The 22609-nt window shown below is 38.8% G+C and overlaps 1 protein-coding gene across 2 annotated transcripts in view; it reads left to right on the forward strand.

Annotated features, from left to right (window-relative positions):
* The window catches only part of aff2 (AF4/FMR2 family, member 2), a 206142-nt gene that overhangs the window by 161984 nt on the left and 21549 nt on the right, over positions 1-22609 (forward strand). For both annotated transcript variants that reach the window (XM_046029879.1, XM_046029880.1), the window contains exons 10-15: positions 868-905; positions 17956-18073; positions 19277-19382; positions 19486-19636; positions 19763-19978; positions 21098-21302. In XM_046029879.1, the coding sequence (XP_045885835.1) occupies positions 868-905; positions 17956-18073; positions 19277-19382; positions 19486-19636; positions 19763-19978; positions 21098-21302 (834 nt within the window). The remainder of the gene's footprint in view (positions 1-867; positions 906-17955; positions 18074-19276; positions 19383-19485; positions 19637-19762; positions 19979-21097; positions 21303-22609) is intronic.

The following is a 22609-nucleotide window of genomic DNA, read 5'->3' on the forward strand; positions in this document are numbered from 1 at the left end:
GAGCGCAGAACAGAAATCTGAGAGCAAACTTTTCACGAGCGCACAGATGCAGCCTGAGCGTCAGCAGAAGAGCTGAAGCTGGAGACCAGGAAATCTGTGCAAGCAAAAATATATCTGAGTGCAAGCACACACAAATAGACACAGTTTGAGCAGAGGCAGAACAAATGTAAACACAAGCAGGGGCTGTCTGACTGCAAGGGCAGGGGTTTGAGGGAAAGCAACATCTGAATGTGAAATCAATAAGTCATTGAAAGACCACACTCTTGAATAAAGAAACAGCAGCGTATAGCCACGTATTAATATTATTAGTAGCAGTAGAAGAAAATAGTTTCACTGGTACATATACATTTTTATTTTTAATATTAATGGTTAATAACATGAAGATTTGGCATTGACAAAGTAGTTATAGTTGGTCTACCTAATGTAATGTAATCCTGATTAATCGTATCATGCTAATAAGCTAATCAATTAATTGATATTGTAAACTGTCAAGAGATTTAGCAAATGAAACTATTAGAGGATCAAGAAACGCAGATCTTTGTTTCATCACCTTCGGTGTCTATCATGGCTTCATCAAACAGCCTCACATTCGCCATATAACATAAACAGGACCAGTCAGACAAGAAGCTCCAACATCCGTCATGTTTGTCATTTACGCCGTTGTCTCACAGACAGATTCATTATACCACAATCTATAGAAACAATCACAATCTATGGAAACAGATCAGGGTAAAATTCTGTCTGCGAAAATGTGTTCTGCATCCTTTAATCATTGGCATTTGAGCTCAGTCAAAGCAAAAATAAAATTGCACTTTAATTTTACACTGCATATATTAATATAACGTTTCTGTGTATGTGTATTGACAGGTGTCTGACAAGCCCAAAGCCAGAGGCACAGCCGTAAGGTAAGACAAACTCTGTGTTGTAACGTGATTTATTTATCTCAATTGCATATCTATTGTGGTACAAGAAAAGGTAGCAAATGTGTTAACATTTTGTATATCCCAGCTGTGTATACAGATCTATTATTTTAGTCAATATCACCTTAAATCTAAAAGATGAAGAGGCTAAGGTTACCTGGTGCTGTTGAAGTGTTTGTGTGCGGATCAAAGATTCTTTCTAGGATTAGTAACGTTTGAAGGTTATTGCAAATACAACCACTGTTAAGCTTTCTGCAGGTGAGGCTCTAATTCACAGAAGCATCTGTGACGACAGGTGCCCACATGATAACCCCAGTCACCAGCCTGGACCCACACACTCAACTCTGTACCATATGAAATTAGGCAGCAGATGTCCTCTATACACACTATTTGTAGGTTAGTACATTAATCTTTCCACATCTGAACAGGGCTTCTGCACGCTCACCTGGGATTATGGTTCAAAGGATGAAACATAACATCCTTTTTGTCATCATACAAGTATACATGATAGAAGGTCACTGAGTAAGATTTCTTTAGACCTCTTTTAACCATTTAACCATTGACAGTCATCCAAAACATACATACGGTGAACATATAAGGCAATTTGTCTTTGAAATCCAAAGCTTTGTCCTGGCTGTAATATTGGGTTTTTATCAAACTTGATGTGTATCAAAGCCTTTAACCTTTAATATTGCTTTGAGATAAAACATTGTTCTTAGTGTAATTTGGAGGCACTTATACTTTACTTTTATGCTTTTTTGACTCCACTGTATTTCATTTCTATAACAATAAAAAGTAATAGTATATGTATTAGTGTAATACTGAATAATTATTACTCTTACTTTTGATACTTTTAAGATATGTTACAGATAATATGTGCGTACTTTCAAGCTCAATTTGCAAAAACATTACTTGTAATGAAAAATGTGTCATTACCTCTTTTCCGGCTTTTTAACATTGACGTAGTATTACCTTAGAAAGTTGATAGGGCAAACTGTGGAGTGGTGTTTCTGGCCACTATAAGTCTAATATTCATTCTCCTTTTAGCTCTGTTATTGGTGTCTGCACCAACCCCTCAGGGAAATATATATGTCTCTTTAGCTTCAAAATGCTACGTTCACCCACTAGTCACTATCTTTGTCTTGCCTGCCTTTTGCTTTTGAGCAGGTGTACAGTGAGTTAATCAGAGCTTTTTTCCTGAAACAGCTGTTGCTAAAACTTGACTTGACTTGAGCAGTTTAAAAGCACTTCTTTAACCACTGCTCATATTGTGTATGAAGTGCAATTCACACGGTTCACTTAAAGGTGCTGTAGAATGGAAAACTGTATTTTCATTGGCATAGTTGAATAAAAAGAGTTAAGCGCATGTAACTGACATACCGTGAGACTCACTCTCCAGTGTTTTCTCCTTCATATGTAAATCTTACTCACCCAAAATATCCCCGAAAAACGGGCGAATGCTAACAAGCGCTAGATTTTACGTAACATCTGGGATGTTTACGCTCCCCAAAGTTAAGCAAGGAATATACTTCACGAGGTACGAGGGTACACGAGGGTCCGCTATGGTGCGTGTGACAAAAAAATTCGTCATCAGAGGGGGCACATGTAGGCTCTGTGCGGACGTCTGCGTGCTTCCCATGTTTTACTCCTGAAAGTAGTACAAACAGAAGTAGTCCGTGTCTGTGGTGTCCGTGGTGTATGCGTCCGCTCCAGAGTATATTCAAGGCTTTACATAGAATCGCCCACATTCCAGAGAAGCGGTCATCGAGAAGTTCACAGAGCCACAGCTGGAGGTTGTACAGTGCAGTGCAGCATATCTCACAGAAAGTGCTTTTATGCTTATGAAGGGAAGGTAAATATTTTCTGGTTTTCCCTCTGATGTCCTCTGGCTGCTCTGCCTCAACTCTGTGATTTATAAAGTTTCCTGATGGACATATAGCTTTACTTGTTGCTAACAGTAGCTCTCTTTATCAGCTGGCTCTGAACCAGTGGTCCAAAGCTTCTGAAGTAATGTTAGAGGTGTAAACACAAACACAACCCCGGAGCACCAAGCTTCCAGTCAGGGCAGAATCAGTAATAGGACAGCTAGTTCTACAGCTAACTCAGTAGCTAACATAGTAGCCGCTGCTGTTAGCAGTAGTTAAAGTAACCAGTAACATAAACTCCGTAAATCGGCAAAAGTGGAGGCAGAGCAGCTGGAGGACATCAGAGGGAAAACCAGACAATATTTTCTCCATCAGTAAAATCAGTAAATAAAGTTGTGTTTTTGTACAGTAATCAGTGAGGCCTTGATTCAGCGCGGTGTCGCTAATCCAGGCCCCTCTTGGCCTAACAGAGGCAAGTGGGCTTTCGGAGAGGGGGGTCTTAAAGATATAGGAGCTAAAACAGAGGGTTAAAAGAGGTGCTGAAGCAGTGGACAGTATGAGAAATATAATGTGTTTTTTGAACATTAAAGCATAATTTCTAGTAGAAACCCTAAAGTATGAATGTGAAAATGAGCATTCTGAGGCACCTTTAAAGTTTGGCTGTCCATAGCAAAGACAAAACGAAAGACACTTACACTGTGCACTGTAGTGGTGTATGTATCTTATTCCCTAATTTAAAATCAAAATATAACTATCTTGACTCTATTTGATAGTGAACGTAAAATAATTGACCACATCTGGCTGTCAGTGACAGAGCAGAAAATATTTACGAATTTCAGGATCAATGAAAGCTTATCTTTCCCCTGCTTTGCTCATTTCAAAGTGGGATGTGAGGCAGAAGACTCCGTCCTTGTCAATCATTCCAGCAGGGGGGCCGGAGCTACAGGAGTGACTGTTGGAAGAGTTTCATTCACTGTATTGCTTGGCAGTGTCTTCACATCATGACCTAGAAATGCTTAGAGCATCGTCCTGCAGCTCCCAATTTGTAATTTAGACTGAGGTAATTCTAACAGACAGGAGACAATGCAGATGAACAACAGTCCATAATAACTTCCCTTCTACTTTGTAATTTCTGAGCGTAATAAAGTCTTTTTCCATTTTCCATGGTTACATTCTGTGTGGGCTACACATTGTGGTACATTATTGTCTTCCTGTGACATCTTGAGGGAACATGTCACCTAATTAATCATTAGTAAAAAAATGTTGCATTTGTAACATCACAGAACATTGGAGATAATTCATGTAAACAGTTGATTTTGGCTTCGAGATCAATTTTGCATAAGTTCATCTTTTGCTTGGAATGTGTTGTAAAGCCCAGACTGGTGCATACGAATATAAGAATCTTTTATAAATGAGGCTAGTTGTGTTCACAGTCTGAAAGCATTAGTATGCAAGTCTAGAGTGTGACTGTGTGTGTGTGTGTGTGTAAGAGAGAGAGAGTGAGAGTGTGCTGTGTGTCTGTGTGTGCCCCAGGCCATGTGTTACTCTGCTACCGCTAATGAGCCCATTCACTCTGCAGCCCAATCTACTGAACACTACACACACACACACACACACACACACACACACACACACACATACACATGTCCGCAGGGACGTTGGGACTAGAGATGCTGCGAGCGATCCACTGGCTATATCCCCCATGGATAGCAACACACACACACATTCACTCACACTCCTCACACAATCCACACAGACACACACATTTAAAAAAAAATCCTCTGCTCTGACAACCTCACTCACATACCAATCATTATGCTGCTGCCACACACACACACACACACACACACACACACACACACACAACCACCTACCCCCATCCATCCATGGTGGGATATTAGACCGTATCATTTTTACATTTCTGCCCTGTAATCTTTAAAATCTTTGTGCGAGCGGCTTCCCTTTAATTTCGTCATTAGGCTACGTGCGTCTTTTATCATATATACCCTGTTGAGGAAAACTGCCTGGAATAAGATATTGATTTGTCTTTTTATTCTAATTATTTTAGTAGTAATAGCATGGCTAAGATCTTGAACAGAGTAAAAGATGTGAGTGGATAATAATTCACCCTGGGCAACACATATTGAGGTGAACAGGGGAGGTGACCGTGTAAGTTGAGAAGTTGACAGTTTCAACTTGAGCAAAAGGGTTGGGTTTGTCCTGAGGCGTTTTGACTGCAATATATTCGTATACAGTAAGGTGACCAGATTTCTGAAAATGAAAACCGGGGACATTTTTGGTTTGGTGGTCAGTATGTCATTAAAAAATATAATGTTATTATATATGAAATAAAAAAGGGGGGACAATTTTGGTTTTATAATCTGTCAATTATAACTCTTCTGAATGAAATCAAGTAATTCTGAGGCAGAAACTACCTTTCAGTCAATTAGTAGAAGCTGCAATCACTTTCTGGCAGTGGAATACTTCATGTTATCGGTTGTATTTGCCATTTAAAGGAATTTTAACAGGTAAAATTAATGAATTGGTTGGTACACGGCAAGTTAAATAATGTAGGACTGTTAAATTGTAAGGACAATTGCAAAAGAGATCATGTCTTTATTTTATATATAACTCAGCAGTAAGTCATGTTAGTTATAGTCTTCATTCCATTTTCCAAATATAAAAAAGAATATTACAAATAGGCCTACCAAACACATACTATTATTATCTATCTATATCTATTATTGCCTATAACTACGTAAATGTCCAGCCTGGTTGCGCTATCAACTGCAAACACTTATTTGGCCACAATTGTGATTATTCTGTTAAAAGATATCACAGAGACATACCTTTGCTATTATCACGGACATAAAATGATGTTTATTCGCACGTTATGTCTGTTTGACCCAGATGCAGCAGTAGTTGTACAGAGACTGGGCGATACAGCTTTAACATGCTGTGCGCTCTGCCACGGACTGCAGTCAGTTTTCTGCGGATGATCACTTTACGGGACGACACCCGTCTGCTCTGCTGTCCAGTCTTTCTGGCCACGTAAAATCCATACAGTCTATGGTAAAATCTGATTTCAGGTCTGTTAACACCTTATCCAGTCTATCATGAAGACACATTTAAAAACAGCGACATTTCCAGGGACAGCTCCAGGCGGGGACATGCCAAAAAAACCGGGGACTGTCCACAGAAAACGGGGACGTCTGGTCACCCTAGTATACAGAGACAATGGGAAAAGTAGAGGGTAGAGATCAGCCAGAGCTTTAAAACACTTGGCTTACATAAGTTGCTAGCAAGCTACAACTAACATACACTGGCTTTTTGTGGGCGAATAAACACGGACTGACATAATGTCATCATAATGACACAGAAGCAATCTAGCACTGCTCAGCCATAACAGTTCTCCAAGCTAGCTTGCGTGTTAACCATCAATTGAGCCAACTGTCATTTAGCAGTCCACTTTTGTGGAGCAGTTTATACTCCAACAGAAAAGATTAAATTGTAACTGTAAATAAAGTGTTAATTGCGCAACAGATAATATCCTACAGCTTTCTCTGTTTTAGAACAAACAAAAGATTAAACAAGATATATGTGCACATTCAGTCTTAGTCTGCTATGAAATTTGCCTGTTATAAGCTGGTGTGACCTAACTTTTAAGGTTACATTTACTGGTAGCATATTTTGAGCATTTTTTTTTACTTCTGTAATTTGTAAAAGTCTGTAATAGTTGGGCCTGGTGAAACTGATGCCCTTTGAAATGCAATACCCCGGGGGAAAATGTGTCTCAGTCTTCTTCCAAGCAGGTGGTGTGTGTTTATGTGTGTTTATGGGTAAAACGTTGACAAAGTAGTCTTTACTTCTAAATAAAAATGACAGTTACACTTACACAGCATTTATATCAAAAGTGACAAATAGGAGTTTACTGTTAATCAGTTATTTATCTTAAAAAATGTATCTGCAGGAATGTAAACCTGCTGAAAAAGTCATCCATAGTCATCTTTCTTCTGCTGAAATGTATAGTGTTTACAATCATGATCAATAATATGAAACACAGACAGCTTAAGCAGTATGGATGCATCCTGCCAGCCAGGTGTATCAATTGTGACATAAGTTCAAATATGATGCACTTCTTCAAACTCCCGTTGCTGCCAGGGAGCATTACACTACATATGTAGGAATGGAAACCTATTATAGCCTTCCCCACAGTACTGCCCCGGGCAAACACACACACGCAACCACAAATACACACACTAATGGACGCAATGCTGAATGAACCCATCAGCAAATGTGCTTGTGAAAAGTGAAATTCATAATTTATGATACACAAGCAACACTATAATAAATGCACTGTATGATTTTGTCTGATACTTGATATATAATCTTAGTATTGTACGTTTAACTTAACAAATTACATGATAAATTTCAGGGCACGGTGCAAGATGACTTGTACTGAGTGATTAAGGCATGAGAAAACACTACTCTGATGATTGAGACCTACGCACACTCACCATACAAAGTCAAACAGTGCATGCATATGTAGTGGGCTTACCTCTTTATTGAGTTGTACTGAATAAGGACCACACTTCTCAGGGACTGCCTTTCACTATTTTATTGCTACCAGAAATTAAATCAGCGTATTTTCCCTGCAACTGTAGCAAAACAAAAACTCCACATGGGTCTTTTATAAGTGTTCTCTGTGCCAGTGTAATACCGTCAAGAGTCACAAAACGCTCCATGCTAGCCAATATGGTCAGCAGTACACTCTAGCATTTTAAGCTATTTGGCAGACCTGCAACACACATTTCTCACCTAAGTTCTCTTATAATTCACAGATTTATGCATGAAAATAAAGAAAACCTTGGCTCCAAATTGTAAAAAAAATATATATATATAAAGTCATCCACTTTAAAGTTGTTTAACGTAACTTAGACATATAACAGCCTCTTCTCATCTCAAGCATCATCCTACACACGCTCGGTCTCGCCCTCCTTCGGTCTCAGCCCCTAAAAGTCTTGGTCTTGTCTCGGTCTCGATAAACTCTGGTCTTGGTCTCGACTTGGTCTCGGTTTGGGCGGTCTTGACTACAACACTACCAGGCGCGTCTGTATATGACGCTCTAGGGTGACCAGAAACACTAGTAGCGCTTCCGATTGCTAACTTGCTAGCTAGCTAGTGAAGTTTGTGTTTAGTCCCACGAGGCAACTTATCCTAGGCTTAACCATCACAGAAGTTTGTGCAAATATATGCATGTTGACCGGCTAACCATACTGCTCTGTACATTGGCGTCACGGGCCGATGTGCTACCAGGTGGGGTTAGCCTCCTTTTTAATGCCGAATTGATGTTTTGCGTAAAATAGCCACGTTTTTTCAAAGCGTGTGTATATGATGGAGTAAAGAAAAGCTTCCATTGAAAAAGTCCACCATAAACACAAAAGTGAGGCTAGTGCAACACATGCAAGTCATGAAATAAAACAGTAATATAAAATAAATAAACTACCTATAAATTTGGTAGACTGCTATAGAGTAACTGCAATAATTTTATAAATACTCTCAAAATGCACTGCATATCAAACACGCACCTCAGAGTCAGATAAACAATCACACATGCAAATATGCTTGCAAACACATGCACACACATGCTGGAGTGTATACACGCGCACACACACACACACACACACACACACACACACACACACACACACACACACACACGCACATGACTGGTTGAGAAGAGACAGAGAGAGACTGTAAAGCCAGCTGTGCAGCAGGAAGACCTGCCAAGTGGAGGGCAGAACCAGTGAGCTGCAGGCAGATGATAAGATGACAGATGAACTGAGCCCAGATGGCCTCCACATCTTCACTTATCAGTCCGTAATACCCTTATAATTCTACATATTCTCACTCAGAACCTATATTTACCTACTGTGTATGAACGCTGACTATATGATCCTCCTGCTTCACACTCTGTTACATCTTATCTCTACTGACTGCAGTTTATCTGAGCCATGGTCTGTCTGCGCCGTTGTTTGGCTGATCAATTCAGTTTTCCAGCAGAAGCGATTGGGAGTAGAGGAAAAAAGCTGCAACTGCCTGTTGAATGTCCTCCTTATGTTCACTTCCTGCTGGTTAATTAATGGTGACACAGTCCAAACTAAACCGAACAGTGTAACACAGATAAACATAATGATTATAGGATGCTAATATCTGCTTCTTCTCTGTAATCATGAATGAGGAATGGGACAGTTCAGTATGCATGAATACTTAATCGATCCAGGATACACAATATTGCACACGGCCTAAACAATACATCAGTATATTTTTTATACACTACATAACTGAATGTCTGTGGGAGAGTAATTCAACGTCACTGACACACAAATCATAGCTGGAACGGCTGGAATAGTGTTGTGTGGCTCAGTCCAAGCCACTTTGTTTGTTTCCCATTTACAGAGCCAGGGCTCCGTACAAACACAGACGTGAGGAGATATTCGCTGACTTTGACTATGACGACATGTATTGTATTAGAATCGCGGGTATATGCAGGAGCCTGGCCAATTTTAGAGAAATTTATGTCATTAATTCCCCTTGGCCCAATCCCACCCAGTTTATTGATTCTTGACAAGCCACCAACCAAATTTTAGGATTTACCAAAAAAATAAGATTTCACATTTTAGGTGCATTGTTGTTACTTCCATCATTGTGGTCTAAATGTAGGTTCAAAGCCTTCTCTAACCAGCCAGGTATAAATTCTGTCAGAGAATATTAAATCACTTTTATTTAATTTAGTTTTTTGGTCTAAAATTTTTATATTTTTAAAATATTTAATTTGAAAAATTATATTAAAGCCACTGTATTTAAAACTCGCTGGAAAAACAACACTTATACAACTGAAGAAAGACATAGTTTCTGTAATCCCTGTTGTGTTGCATTGCTATTATTGTTTGGGTCAAGGTAGTTTGATACATAATCAAAGATCCAGTCATGTGTAAAATGTACAGGTTTTCACTATCCTGTTAATGTTTTTCTAAAAACCTAGGATGACATATAAAATCAGACCCTTCTTAATCTTCAAGCGATGCTCTCTAAAGAAAATAGCAAAGATGGTGGAGATTGAAGAGTTCATGAGGGAGGCAAGAGCCTTCAGGACACGATCAATAGATGCAGGTGGTAGACAAGAAATTTGCTCATGTCAAGGCTGAACATGCAAAGCATCAGTCTGAAGAGGGAAAATAGTACCGACATCCTGTCTCAGGTGACTAGACAGTCAGCTGAAGTTTTAAAGCGCAAAGTAGAGGATAAAAATCAGCCCTGACCTGCTACCACTTCCTGTGACATCAAGAACAAGTCAGTGTTGTGATAAGCTCGCAGCAGTCCAATTGTGTAGCGCTGGAGCTCTCACATGATGTTTGGTACAAAGTTCTAAGAAGCAGAACAGTTAAAACCTGACACAAAGGTCATGATTGCATTAGCATTCTAAAAGAATACAGGTCCTAAGTATAAATGAATTATATTAATTGCTTAATATAATCAAACCATGGAGGATCACACTACCACCAAAATTAAACACACAGGATTGTAACTTGCTAGGACTGTTTGATATTTTTGTCATAGTTAGTAAAAACACTTCAGTTACATGAATGATATAGCTGAAAAATGCAATTTGGACCTTTAATTAAAGAACATGTGCTTAAACAGTGACAACAAAGTTGAATAAATAAATTTTAGTGTGTTGGATTTTAGTTCAATTCAAGTAAAATATAATGAGGACTGGTGAATAGGGCAGAGTGAAGGGAGCAGGAAATGTAATTGACTCACAGTTAAAATTTGTGCTTACTAGCAATCTTATTTTAACATTAGTCTTGATTGCTTTGCTATTTGCTACTCGATAGTTAGCAGACTAACAAAGCAAAATATCAATAGTTTAATTTAAATAAGTGAACTTTCAGACTAAAAACAGCACTGCGTTTGTTGCAGGGGGAATGTTAGCTAACGAGACGAGGAGTAATGATCCCTGTCCAGTCCAGTCCAGTCTGAGCAAAACATCACTGCACAAACATTTGTAATATTATAAGACAATCATTTTATCCTCTGTGGTGATGATCACAAGGTAAACGGTAGAAATACACCATTCATGTTACAAAGTAAACTTGCACTGTGCTTGCATGAATTTGATTGACCGAGGAAGATGATACTGAATTACACCCCCACCTTCCACCCCCCACCAGCTGCATCAATGCCGCTGCCTCATAAAAACAAATGAAAGACCGACATTTAAAGTGTTTTAGTGACCCAGAGTTGGAAACTATTTACTTTACTTTCCCTCTTACTGAAACATTAGTGAAGTGACCTGCATCCACACAGCAGTCTTTTTCAGGTAACTCTCAGGTGTACTGTAAAAAGATATTATTTGATTAACAGCCAGTTCTCCACTTGACCTTGTGTCAGGTGCCAAGCATGAATCCTGGCAGCGTTTTAAGTCACTGTATACCAAAGTGTAGCTACTAGCTTTGCTAGCTTTGCTACTAGCCTGTAAGTATGTGGGTGTCGTGTTATGAGGCCCACTGGACATATCAAACCAACAGATCACTTTGTCAAGGCTGTAGGGCTTTCATTTCCCCTGTTGTGCTTGTGTTATCACACAAATAAACAGACACAGCCTCCGCTGGAGCCTGAAGATCTGACAAAGGCGATGTTGTAAGTCTTATCTGTGTTACTTATGCAACACTGACACAGGCACACACACAGAAAATGCAGAGTGAAGGCTGTGCGTCCTAACTAAGCCAAAGACTTGTGTTGATGCGGACGATATAGACCTGACAGAAAGACACCTGTCTGAAACGAAAAGAAAATTGTCTTTAATTGTGTTCAAATGCTGTCTGTGTCAATGTCTTCCTTAGTGTGTTATGTTGTTGTTATTGTTACATGGACTTTGAAAAGAGATAATAAATGCATGAATGGGGAAAGATATTGTGGGAAGCAAAGGATACCAAGAATATGTAGCTGTTAATGAGAGCTGAAATAAAACTTTACAGATGTATACCTGAATAAAAGATACAAAAGTACCTTTTCTCATGTAAGCATTTGCTTTGTGGATAAAGAACTACAGTATTTCATACACAGATTAAGAGACTGAACAACTTGAACAAATGTACTCCTGGATGAAGTTTATATGTCTTCAACAAAACTTCACAGAAATGTATCTAAAATGTCCAGTAAAAAGCCAGTCTGTCAGTCTGCACCAGCTGGCGTTGCATTTTAATTTGGCATCGACCACGACATTAAAATCTTTTTCGACAGCTAATGGCTGATTCCTGAGGAAAAAAAGAGAGGAAAGTGAGCCAGATGTAATGCTTTCACACACACTCATCTCCTTTCATCTTGTTCCTCCAGCACATACTGTTTATGTTGCCAGAATAAAATAGGCTAGAGAGCACTCAAGTGAAAATCCCATTGAGAGGAAAAGACACTCACGCTTTCCTTTAATTTCACACAGTGCTATTTAAACAAAAACACAAGCATATCAGTGTGGGAAATACAGACTCGTCTCATGCTTCCAGCCAATTTTATCTTTTGGCAAATTAAAGGATGATATGAAATGCCATAAAAAGACTACCATCAAATGTATTAAATGTGCCTTGCACGATTTCGTATAACATGTTCAACCCATTAGAGATTTTCTCTCATCAAGTAAAAGAGCCATTTCATGTTGTAAACGTCCAGATAAAATGACAGCGAAAACAAAATGACATGTAGAAAACTTCATTCATTCAATCATTCATTCCTCAGTGCACTGCTTCAGGCCCTGGGCTCATACAGGACAAAGCCCAGCGATCCCAGAAATCCTATCTTATCCAGCATTTGCAGCACTAATGACAAGTGAGAACAGCACACTCCTACAAAGCAGACACTCGCTTGATGTTTGTTCTCACCTTGATTTTTTGCCAAATGTATCGACAATGTGGGCTAGCCCACCAGGGGAAGTGATTTGTTTCCGAGAGTTAAAATGTAGGCTCCTATCAAACAAAAAGGCGCTTTGGATAAAAAATCATCCGCCAACTGGTATTATTTTTGTGGCACAATGTCTGTGATAGATTACTCTGTCTAAACAGGCTGCACAGCTAGCTCCAATCAGTGCAGATTTAGTAGAGGAGAATCCCAAACCATTAATTACCATTCTCCAGAAAAATAAAGTGCTAGTTTTTGTTATCTAAGCTGCTTTTGTCTGAAAACTTTTATACTCATTTTCATTTTATACTTGTTATATTTTTTATTTGTTTAGTTTTACTTACCTTGGAGGAGTTTCTATATTAAATAAATGTCAGTATTTTTAAGATCAGGTATTTTTTTCCAACTGGATTCAGTAGTTTTTAGTGGTAGTAGTAGTAGTAGTTCAGTAGTAGTTTTTCCACTCTGTCCAAAATGTTAATATAAACGGGTGGATGGTACTTTATTTACTGACTAATGTAGTTCTCAGCAGCAACGTAAACTTCCTTTTTTTCGTTTGTCTATTCAGAAAGTTGTCAGTTTGAAAGATGATCTTCTGAATCACGAATACTAATGAGTCTTTTCTACATCAGAGAGCTGCTGTTGACTCACAGGACTCTATAGTTGCACATCAAAAGATTCTTTAAAGGCAATAAGAGACAAAAAATGGACAGGGAGTCCAGGATCGTCATCTGTCTGGCATATCCAAGTAATCCATGTATGAATTGGCTGTTCACTCTAATGAAAAACTGTGTGACAATCCTGTTACAAGAAACATCACATCTCAGTGACTTTCACATACTATTTGTATGAGCACATCTTGTTTGCGTTTCAGGCAGTTACAGCAGATACATGACACATACATTATAGTCCAGTAAAACAGATATTGTACATTTAAAGCAACCCTATTGCCAGACAAGAACATTAATATTGGACAAATCTGAAAAAGATTATGTTTAATGAGAATGGCTGTTTCAGAAATCACTCCCTAGTTTCCATGTAGTGCGTTACATTAGGGTTAGGGTTAGGGTTAGTAGGGTGTAATTTATACACAATATAAGGCCTTCAACAAGTCCAGTGTGTCCATGGTATTTACCTTCTGCTAACGATTTCACAGCAAGTGACTCAGCCAACTGTTGCACCTAACGTTCGCTGCATGGCAGGTTACATCTTGTTCACTTATGTTTTTGTAATGTATAACTGCTAAATTGAATGGTCTCGATTGGATTAATCTTGTTATGTCATATTCAAATGTAAACTTATTTGATTTTGTTCCAAACTGCTTTGGCAACATTGTTTAAATGAAACAATAAAGCACACTGAACTGAACTGATTTCAGAAACAGCTCTTTTTTTAATGTTTAGTGCCAAACATTTTTTAATTCTTCCTTTCTACATTATCTGCACATGAAAATATGGTATGTTTAAAGCACCACTCAATATTTTCATATTAACAATAGCTCAAATAACTATATGTAAGGTGAAAGGTGTTGCTTTTGGGGATGGACCCACAGAGAATTATCACCGGACTCTGCAATTCTGTTTCAGCATCTTTCAGGTCATTGTTTTGGTTTTACAACAAGCACCTTTACTGTTTTGGTTCAGTGCTAGTTCTCAAATCCACTTGGTTTCCAGCAGCAGCAGGCAGCTGTTGTCAGCAAAAAAGCTTGGATAAACTCACTGTACAAAACCTACTCAGCACGAAATGGCAGGCAGACAAAGTTAGCAACTAACCTTTACTACCCTTAAAACGGTATTACTCACGCTGTTTATTGGATGTATGTAATGTGGAATATGTCTCTCACAGCCTTGTCTTTAGCTCTTCTGCTGTATTTCTGTGTTCTGCTTGCAGTGATACACTGCCAAATCTTTGTTTGCACGTGCTTGGCCTCATCAATAATTTCCCCCAGGTTATTCAGAAATAATGTGGGTGAAAGAAATTCAAATTCTCCTGCTTAGACAGAAAGCTGAATGTAATGAGCAATAACTTACTTAATGGGAATCATTTCTCTGATTACATTTCTTGTTTTATTGTGATGCACCAACATTGAAAACCAAAATGAAAAATCGATAAGACCCCGCTTTGTAGCTACTTGCATTGTTTAGTAAAATCAGAAACTAACCAGCTTTCTTATATTATTAGTTCACTACAGTTTCCAAACACACAACTGGCAGTGACTGCACAGAGGAGGGTCTGCATAGGGAAAACTGAAACACACATACACAGGGAGTTTAACTCAACGCATTTCCAATATTGTTTTAACTGTGATGCTAATAGAGCAAACTGAGCTGAAAATTTAATTGAAATTGCAAGAGAGAAAGAGGGAGACAAATGGAAGAGATGAGTAATGATAGAAAAAAACAAGGCAGACGCTGCTTTCATACAGTATCTGTCACTGTGCGTGTGTGTGTGTTTGTGTGTGTGTGTGTTGCCTGCGGAACAGTTGATGGATTTGCTGCTTGACTGCTCACACAGATTGGTGCCTGCTGTGATGGCAGCCTTGAACTGAAATTACACACACACACACACACACACACACACACACACACACACACAAAGAGAACTACACTTAATTGCAATTTCTGTGTGTGCGAGTGCATTTGTGTGTATTCTTAAGTCAGGACGAGCGGGTGTGTTGCCTCTAGGAGGCCATTTCAAAGGACTGTGGAAGGATGGATGAACACAAGGCCAACCAAAGCAAAGCACCACAGAGGATGAGAAAAAGTTTATTAATAGCCATTGATTATATTCTGTGTCAGATGTTTCATTTTTATTGAATCAGATCAGTGACAGGGTGGCTGGCTTCCCCAATTATTATCCTTTTTTTTAAATTGGTGAAACAAGACAAAAACACAACAGAACAGATAAACTAAGATTAATTTATACAGCTTAGAGAGAGTTCTGTTTTATTTAAGAGTTTACTGAGACGATACACTAATTTTGGCAGTTGGAGTAGATTATGAATTATCTTATTTTTGATCAAAATAAGATACCTTTAAATCCCGTCCATAGATGAAATGAATGTATTGTCCTAGTATTTGTGGTGAAAATGTTTGTTTTGTTTCAACTGTGCTGGAGTGTAGAGGAGATTTAGTATGTAAGGATGAGGAAGAATGAGATGAACATCAAACTACACCACCTGGGGAATCTCACCACAGGAAATAACAAGAGAGAAGAGTAAGATACTAAGACAAGACACGCAGGTTTTCACAATGTCACTAAAAGATGAAAATAAGTCTTACAGTAAAAATCTGTAGTAGCTGGAACTAACGAATGGATTAGTAGTTAGTATATATAGAAAGTCACTATATATGTAAAGAAATCAAGAAATCAATTCTTTATTATAAAAGTAGAGTTATAAAGATATACTTATTTAGGGACTTTATTACTCAGGATGACTAGCTCTTCCAACAGGCCAGTATTAAGCTTCTGTAATCTAAAGAGAAGATGAGCAAACTTGCACTAAAAATAACAACATGCACCAGTTGGTTCACATCATTGTAAATCTAACACCAGCACAACAAGAGCTGCACTGAAACTGCACTGTATTAGCATGACTAAATCAATAATGCTTGTCCAGCACCTTATTTACCACTTTATGGGGATTGCAAACAAACATTTCGGCTCACTCACAGGTCAGCTAGACAGGTAGAGAAGCTACAATCCTGAAGCCAAAGCCACAGGACAAGGTTAGAGGTAGAGAGAGAACCAGATGTGCCAGCAGGTTCCTTAAATAACCCTGACACTGATTGAGACTAACTGGCAGGATGAGTCAGTAAAGATGACAGGGCTTCATTTAAATGCAATGAAGAAAAAATGTTCCCACTTACCACATGTGCAAGTTTTGAGAACTATCCACATGGCTGTCAAACATTTGGGAATTTAGAATGGTTTTGAAGCAGTTGTAATATTTGATATTTGTACCTTAAGGGTAATCTTGAAATGTTGATGGTTTCAGAGAAAGATACACATAGCAAGGTAATGCATCTGATATGCTAAGTCACAGTTGAAAAAGTAAAGTGGACACATTTACCATTTTTCTATTAAAATCTTTGGAATCAATAAGAAAGAGGTAGTTGACTTAAGGTAAAATGTTCCCTTTTACATGTTTCCGCTAGCAGTACATTAATTTTAAAATAAAACAACTCACTGCTGGCCTTCGGTTTGCTAAGATAGGTAGATAAGTTTGGCGTAATTAGCCCATGGTACATTCTGAGAGCGAATGAGGTTGTTCTCCACCTTGTAGCGCATTTGATCATTTTTGAAGATAAAGTATAACATCATCTGCATAAAAGTGATTCGTGTGTTGTGAATTGTGAAAATCCCTTTTTTTCTTTTCAATTCTGCCAGATAGAGCTAGCAGGTGGTTTGTTTCAAATATCAAATAGTAAGGGAGAGAGTGAGCAACCCTCGCTGGTGTGTTAAAGTCTGAAACTTTGTGAATTAGCCATAGACTGTATAAAAGTTGTGGGCGTAGCCACAGTGATGTGACATCATGCTATATCAAAGAAGACCATACACTCATTAGGAAAGTGTTTACTGAAGTAATAAATCAAGTGAGAAGTAGGGTCTTTTTCCTCATAAGCTTACATCCAATCTGACTTATTTTTGAATGCAGTGGAGTCGCCCCCTGCTGGTCATTAGAAAGAATGCAGGTTTTCCGAATTGGCTTTACATTACATTTATTCATTTAGCTGACTCTTTTATCCAAAGCGACTTACAATTTCTAAGTATGTCAGAGGTCGCATGCCTTTGTAGCAATTAGGGGTTAAGTGTGTTGCTCAGGGACTATTTGTGTCCCTGAGCAATGTTCCTTTAACCCAACATCCATCAAGTATTTGGTGGCTAAACAGTGCAATGATAAACACCACAGCAGCCATTATATCAGAGTAGTATTGAAATATCAATGTGCGTGTCACAATGTGTCACTTGAAACTGAGTCTCTCACACCAAAGACTTGCATGTTATCCACTGCACCATCACCACCCCCTTTACTTTTCAAATCCGGAGGTTCCCCCTTGGATGTAACCCTTTTAGTAGTCACAGTGGCCATGGATGTGCTTTGTCACCATCTTGTGACACTGTAACTGCCTTTGTTTTGTTACAGTGTGACGTGTAAATTCAATTCTGCAGTTCTCTCATGTTACACACTCTTTCTGTCTTTCGTTCTTCTTTAGTGGAGCTTCAGGGAGCAGCAGCGAATCAGAGAGCAGCTCAGAGTCGGACACAGACGAATCAGAGAGCAGCTCCAGTGACAGCGAGTACAATCAGGCCACCCGCACAAACACTCCAGAGGTGAGACGAGTGTTTCTGTGTGGGAGTGTGTGTGTTTATGTGAAGTCCATGTGAACATGAGTTTATGGATGAAATGAATGGAATGGATAACAACATTATTCTTTTTTAAGAAACAAGAAATTAAAATTTTTGTGGAAGACACAACTGTATTAATGAATGTGAAAATATCTAATATTAATAAAATATCCATTATTATATTTAATACATTGAGAAATACATAGATAAAACTCAGTCTCAGTCATTAAGCTGCCGCAGTGGTCCATGGCCACTTAACATACATGTATTCAACCTCTACACAGTAGGAGAAGTAAGAGCTAGGTGTCATCAAGTGTATATCAATACAAAACCAATCACAATGTTTTTTAAAAAGTTTATTATAATATAAAATATCCTTTATATATGTATTGTCCCATCATTCAGTAAGCAGTCCGTTCAGTTGCCACATGCTTATTTCCAACCCCAGTTTGGATCCAATCTATCATTTCTGGATGCAAAGTTATGTTTATGCCAGCTGTAAGAATCTCATATTCCTGGTGCACTTTCTTTTATGAATGGAAATACAGAAATTATATTCATTAAGCAATTATTCAACAAATGGCAGTAAGAAAATATTGACATGTCATGTGTGTCTCCAGCTCTGACAAGTGTCTCCAATTTTGTTTACGTTTCATAAAGAGACAGATGCAATTTCATTGTCCTTTTTTACTCTCCCTGATACACTGCCTGTGCATTAAACAGTCACTTGCGACAGTCTCTGGGTGGTGCTCTGAAAGTCATAAAACTCCTGCTGCAGAAAGCTGAATTATAACATTATTTATCACATTATTTTAATGGCTCAACGCTGCCTGGTTTGATGGGCTTATGCAGTCATACCCACTGAGAGAAAGAGAGACATGTAGAGAAAGAGAAAAATCATTTGGTAGCATGCAACACAGAAGCGGCCATATGTTAAAACACAGCTACTTTCATATCGCACTAAAATAACTTCTCTTTTTATTCTGCAAACAATAAGCACTGTAATGATTTATGATTTAAAGACAAAATCCCTTTCAAAGGAAATCACATCTGTAACTTCCCTTGAGTCTAATATAATTTTGCTACAACTGTGGCACTATACAGCCATCGTAATTCAATGAAGGTGTTACAGAGTGCAGTTACTTCTGAAATATTTAATAATAAAATAAGTTGTTTTTCCCACTATAGCCTGAGCCCCCCTCCACCAACAAGTGGCAGTTGGACAGCTGGTTGAATAAGGTCCAAGCTCAAACCAAACCCCTGGTTCCCCCACAGCAAGAACACCATAGCACAGGTTGGTATGGACACTTACACCTACTGTGTCTTAAAGAAACTATGGTATGTAGTAAAAAATCTGGTTTGATCTGGAATACTTTTTCTGGTACAATGTTTCCCAGGCTCCATCACCCAGGGTCCGGACACTTTCTCTCCAAGGAGTGAATCACCAGCAGTGGGTACAGCTGCTAAGACCAAGCCCTGCGGATCCAACAGCACCCCTGTTCCAGCTGCACCAACGGTGGAACACAAGGATACAAGGGGGGCCTTCTGGTAGGAGCTGCAAGTGTATTTGTTTGGAAATTTGTTCGCAATTCGCAGTTGTTTGCAATCTGGCAACAACTGGCAAAAATGTGTCTCTAACTATAAAAGAAAAGACAATTTTCTTGCTCCCCACAGCCCAGGCAGAGAGAAGGCCAAGGCCAAGCTCAACCAGAAGACCCCTGGGGACGGCCAGAGGTCAAGGATGAGGTTGTCGCCGGGCCTGTTGTCAGGGCCAGAAGTCATGACCCCAAGGAGGAACACCACAGGGAAGAAACAGCCCAGGCGGACAGAGAGATCAAACTGTGTGGAGGATAATCAGACCCAGACATGGAGCAGAGCAAACCAGCATAGGTAAGGAAGGGAGGACAAGACCCATCCTTAACATTTGGGATAAGCTGTGTTTACAATCAGTTAGTAGCTGCATCCCAAACGTATGACTTAATTAATATTTATTTAAAATGTAAAATTAGCAGTGATTGTTTCCTTGCAGCAACAGTTTCTATTAATTTTTGATCCATTGCTTTTTCCATTACACCCACAAAATTGATGCTGTACCAGGAAGTGGCTACATACTTAAAATGGCATTGAACTCGAGGCCCAGCCCTTTCCTGCTCAACAATTTAGTCTTTAGTGCTTTCAGTGCCTTTGTCTCTTGTAATTATCTAAAAGCTAATTATCTAAAATCAAACAAAAAATTCAGTTTGATTCAATATCCAACACAAATGGCCTCAGTTTTCCCTAAATGAGAGGTGTGTTTATTTTTCAGACATATTCTATACTTCAGTTGTAACTTTATTTAATGTTATCAGTGCGGGTTTGATTTTAAATAAATCACTTATAATATATAAGAAGAAGAAGAATTTGAAATATCACTTTGCTGCTTCACCGAAGCCAATGGCTCTTAATCTGGACAGCAAAATTTCATAATCTACACGAACGAGTTTACAGGAAGGAGTTGTGCCTGTGTGCATCTGAGTGAATATCGGTAAAACTATTACAATTACTGTTAAGACATTACTGCCAGTATCAAGAGCTTACAGAGGCTCTAGTGGAACACTGAGCATCTTGGCAGCTAGCCACTGAACACTGTCACTCCCACATCTGTTGTGAAAAATGCTCAGACTGAGTAGAGGCCATGCCAAACTGCCTGCTCAGCTTGATGCTGGGCTAATTAGAAAAAAAAACATTGACTTCGTAGACTCTTTTCTTTATTCTTTTCTCCCTCAATCACTTGTCCCCTTCCCCTCTCCATTTTTAAGCTTTCCTCATCCAAAGTTGGGCTGAATACATGCTGTTTTCAATTATTTCATGCTGTCTTATATATTTTTTTCATTTTAACACACATTCACCCCCTGGAGCTGGCCAAGGCAAACATTATCTTCTACTGTTTGTCAGTGTGAAACTCTACTAGTGCCTTGCTCAAGGGTGAATCTAAATCGGATTGTGACGCTTCCTCTTTTCCCGCTGCAGCCCTGCAGCAAGGGAGAAGGACCTGTTGCCTCCCCCCTCCCTGGAGCATCAGAACCCCCTGAGGCCACGAAGCAAACCCCCCAGTGGGAAAACAGCCCCCAGGAAAGAACCTCGCAGTGCTACCAACTCAAACAACAACACAGTTACTCCACCAGCGGCACTACAGCAAACTCCTGTGCCAATACCTGCTGTCAGTGTAAACCAGGTTAGTTGTTGGGGGGTGTAAATATTTTCTGTCTTCTCAGCGATGGCCTTAATGGTTGCTCATAATAATACCAATGTCTCAAAGTTTATCCATTAGTTATTCAGCACTGTGTATCTTTGGTGAAAGGATATGATACAAAGTGAGTATCATCCAGTCCAGTTTTATAACTTTACTTATCTAGAATATGTAAAGACACAGCTGCACGCATGTAACACTGTCCATGTATGCTGTAATGAGCATTTCATACTTATAGTCTCTTAAAATTCCACAGGATAAAAACTGTGTTATTACATGACTATTACAGCTCAACGCTGACTGGTTTTATTGAAATATGGAAAGGAAGAGAGGGTGTCAGAGAGACAGAACTGAATCATCGACCATCGTCTTAACCTATAATGACTTAACACTCTATGGTTTTATGAAGATTGGGTAGTTTCAAGGAGATGGGAAAAGAAAGAAAGAAAACCACTCACTAAGCAGGCTTTATGTAAGACATAGATAGAAAAAGGACAGGAATGAAGATTAGATAACAATCATGCCATGGCTACAGATGACGGAAATATCCCTCCTCTATACTTTACTTTAATTAAAAAGAGAAAGTAGAGTTTTTCTAAATACCTTTATTTAATAATACCAAATTCAAAATATCATTGTCACTAACAAAGAGTTAAGTCTCTACAATTTTAGACATTGAAATACCACAGGGTGATTTAAGCCGAGACAGCAGTCTGTAAATGAGCCCATAGTCACAAATAATCTTGCAAATGTTGACCTTATGTAACTCGAGAGAAAAATGTCTGAAATCTACAGAAATAAGGTTGACATATGAGAGAGCCGAATATACACGCTCATCTCTGGCAGAACAAAAGGAGTGAACATCAGTTCACACAACGCACTCTAGACATTTTTTTTAGGATGTGCCATGTTTTGATCTTGGTTGATCTTCATGGCACCGGTGCCTCGCCTCATTAAATTTCTTTTCCATTTTTATGCCGTCATTTGGAAGAAAATATGCTTGAAAAACTGAGTTAATAAATGAACAGACAACTGTCGATAACAATGAACCAATGAAAACTACATTTTGACATTAACAACTAGCAAACATGACAAGACTGACCTGAGAGTGAGGTTCAAACTTTGCTTCACTAAGTAGATATAACAAATAAAAATCTCAAGGGATATCACTTTACATCTGTTATGTTAAAAGGGAGATTCTACAATTTTTAAATAACCTACAGGACTGTAAGTATGGGACCAGAACAGAAACTAACATTCACACACACAGGGTTCAGTATCTTGCCCAAGGA

The sequence above is a fragment of the Micropterus dolomieu genome, linkage group LG19 (assembly GCF_021292245.1).
Source record: "Micropterus dolomieu isolate WLL.071019.BEF.003 ecotype Adirondacks linkage group LG19, ASM2129224v1, whole genome shotgun sequence".
Lineage (NCBI taxonomy): Eukaryota > Metazoa > Chordata > Actinopteri > Centrarchiformes > Centrarchidae > Micropterus > Micropterus dolomieu.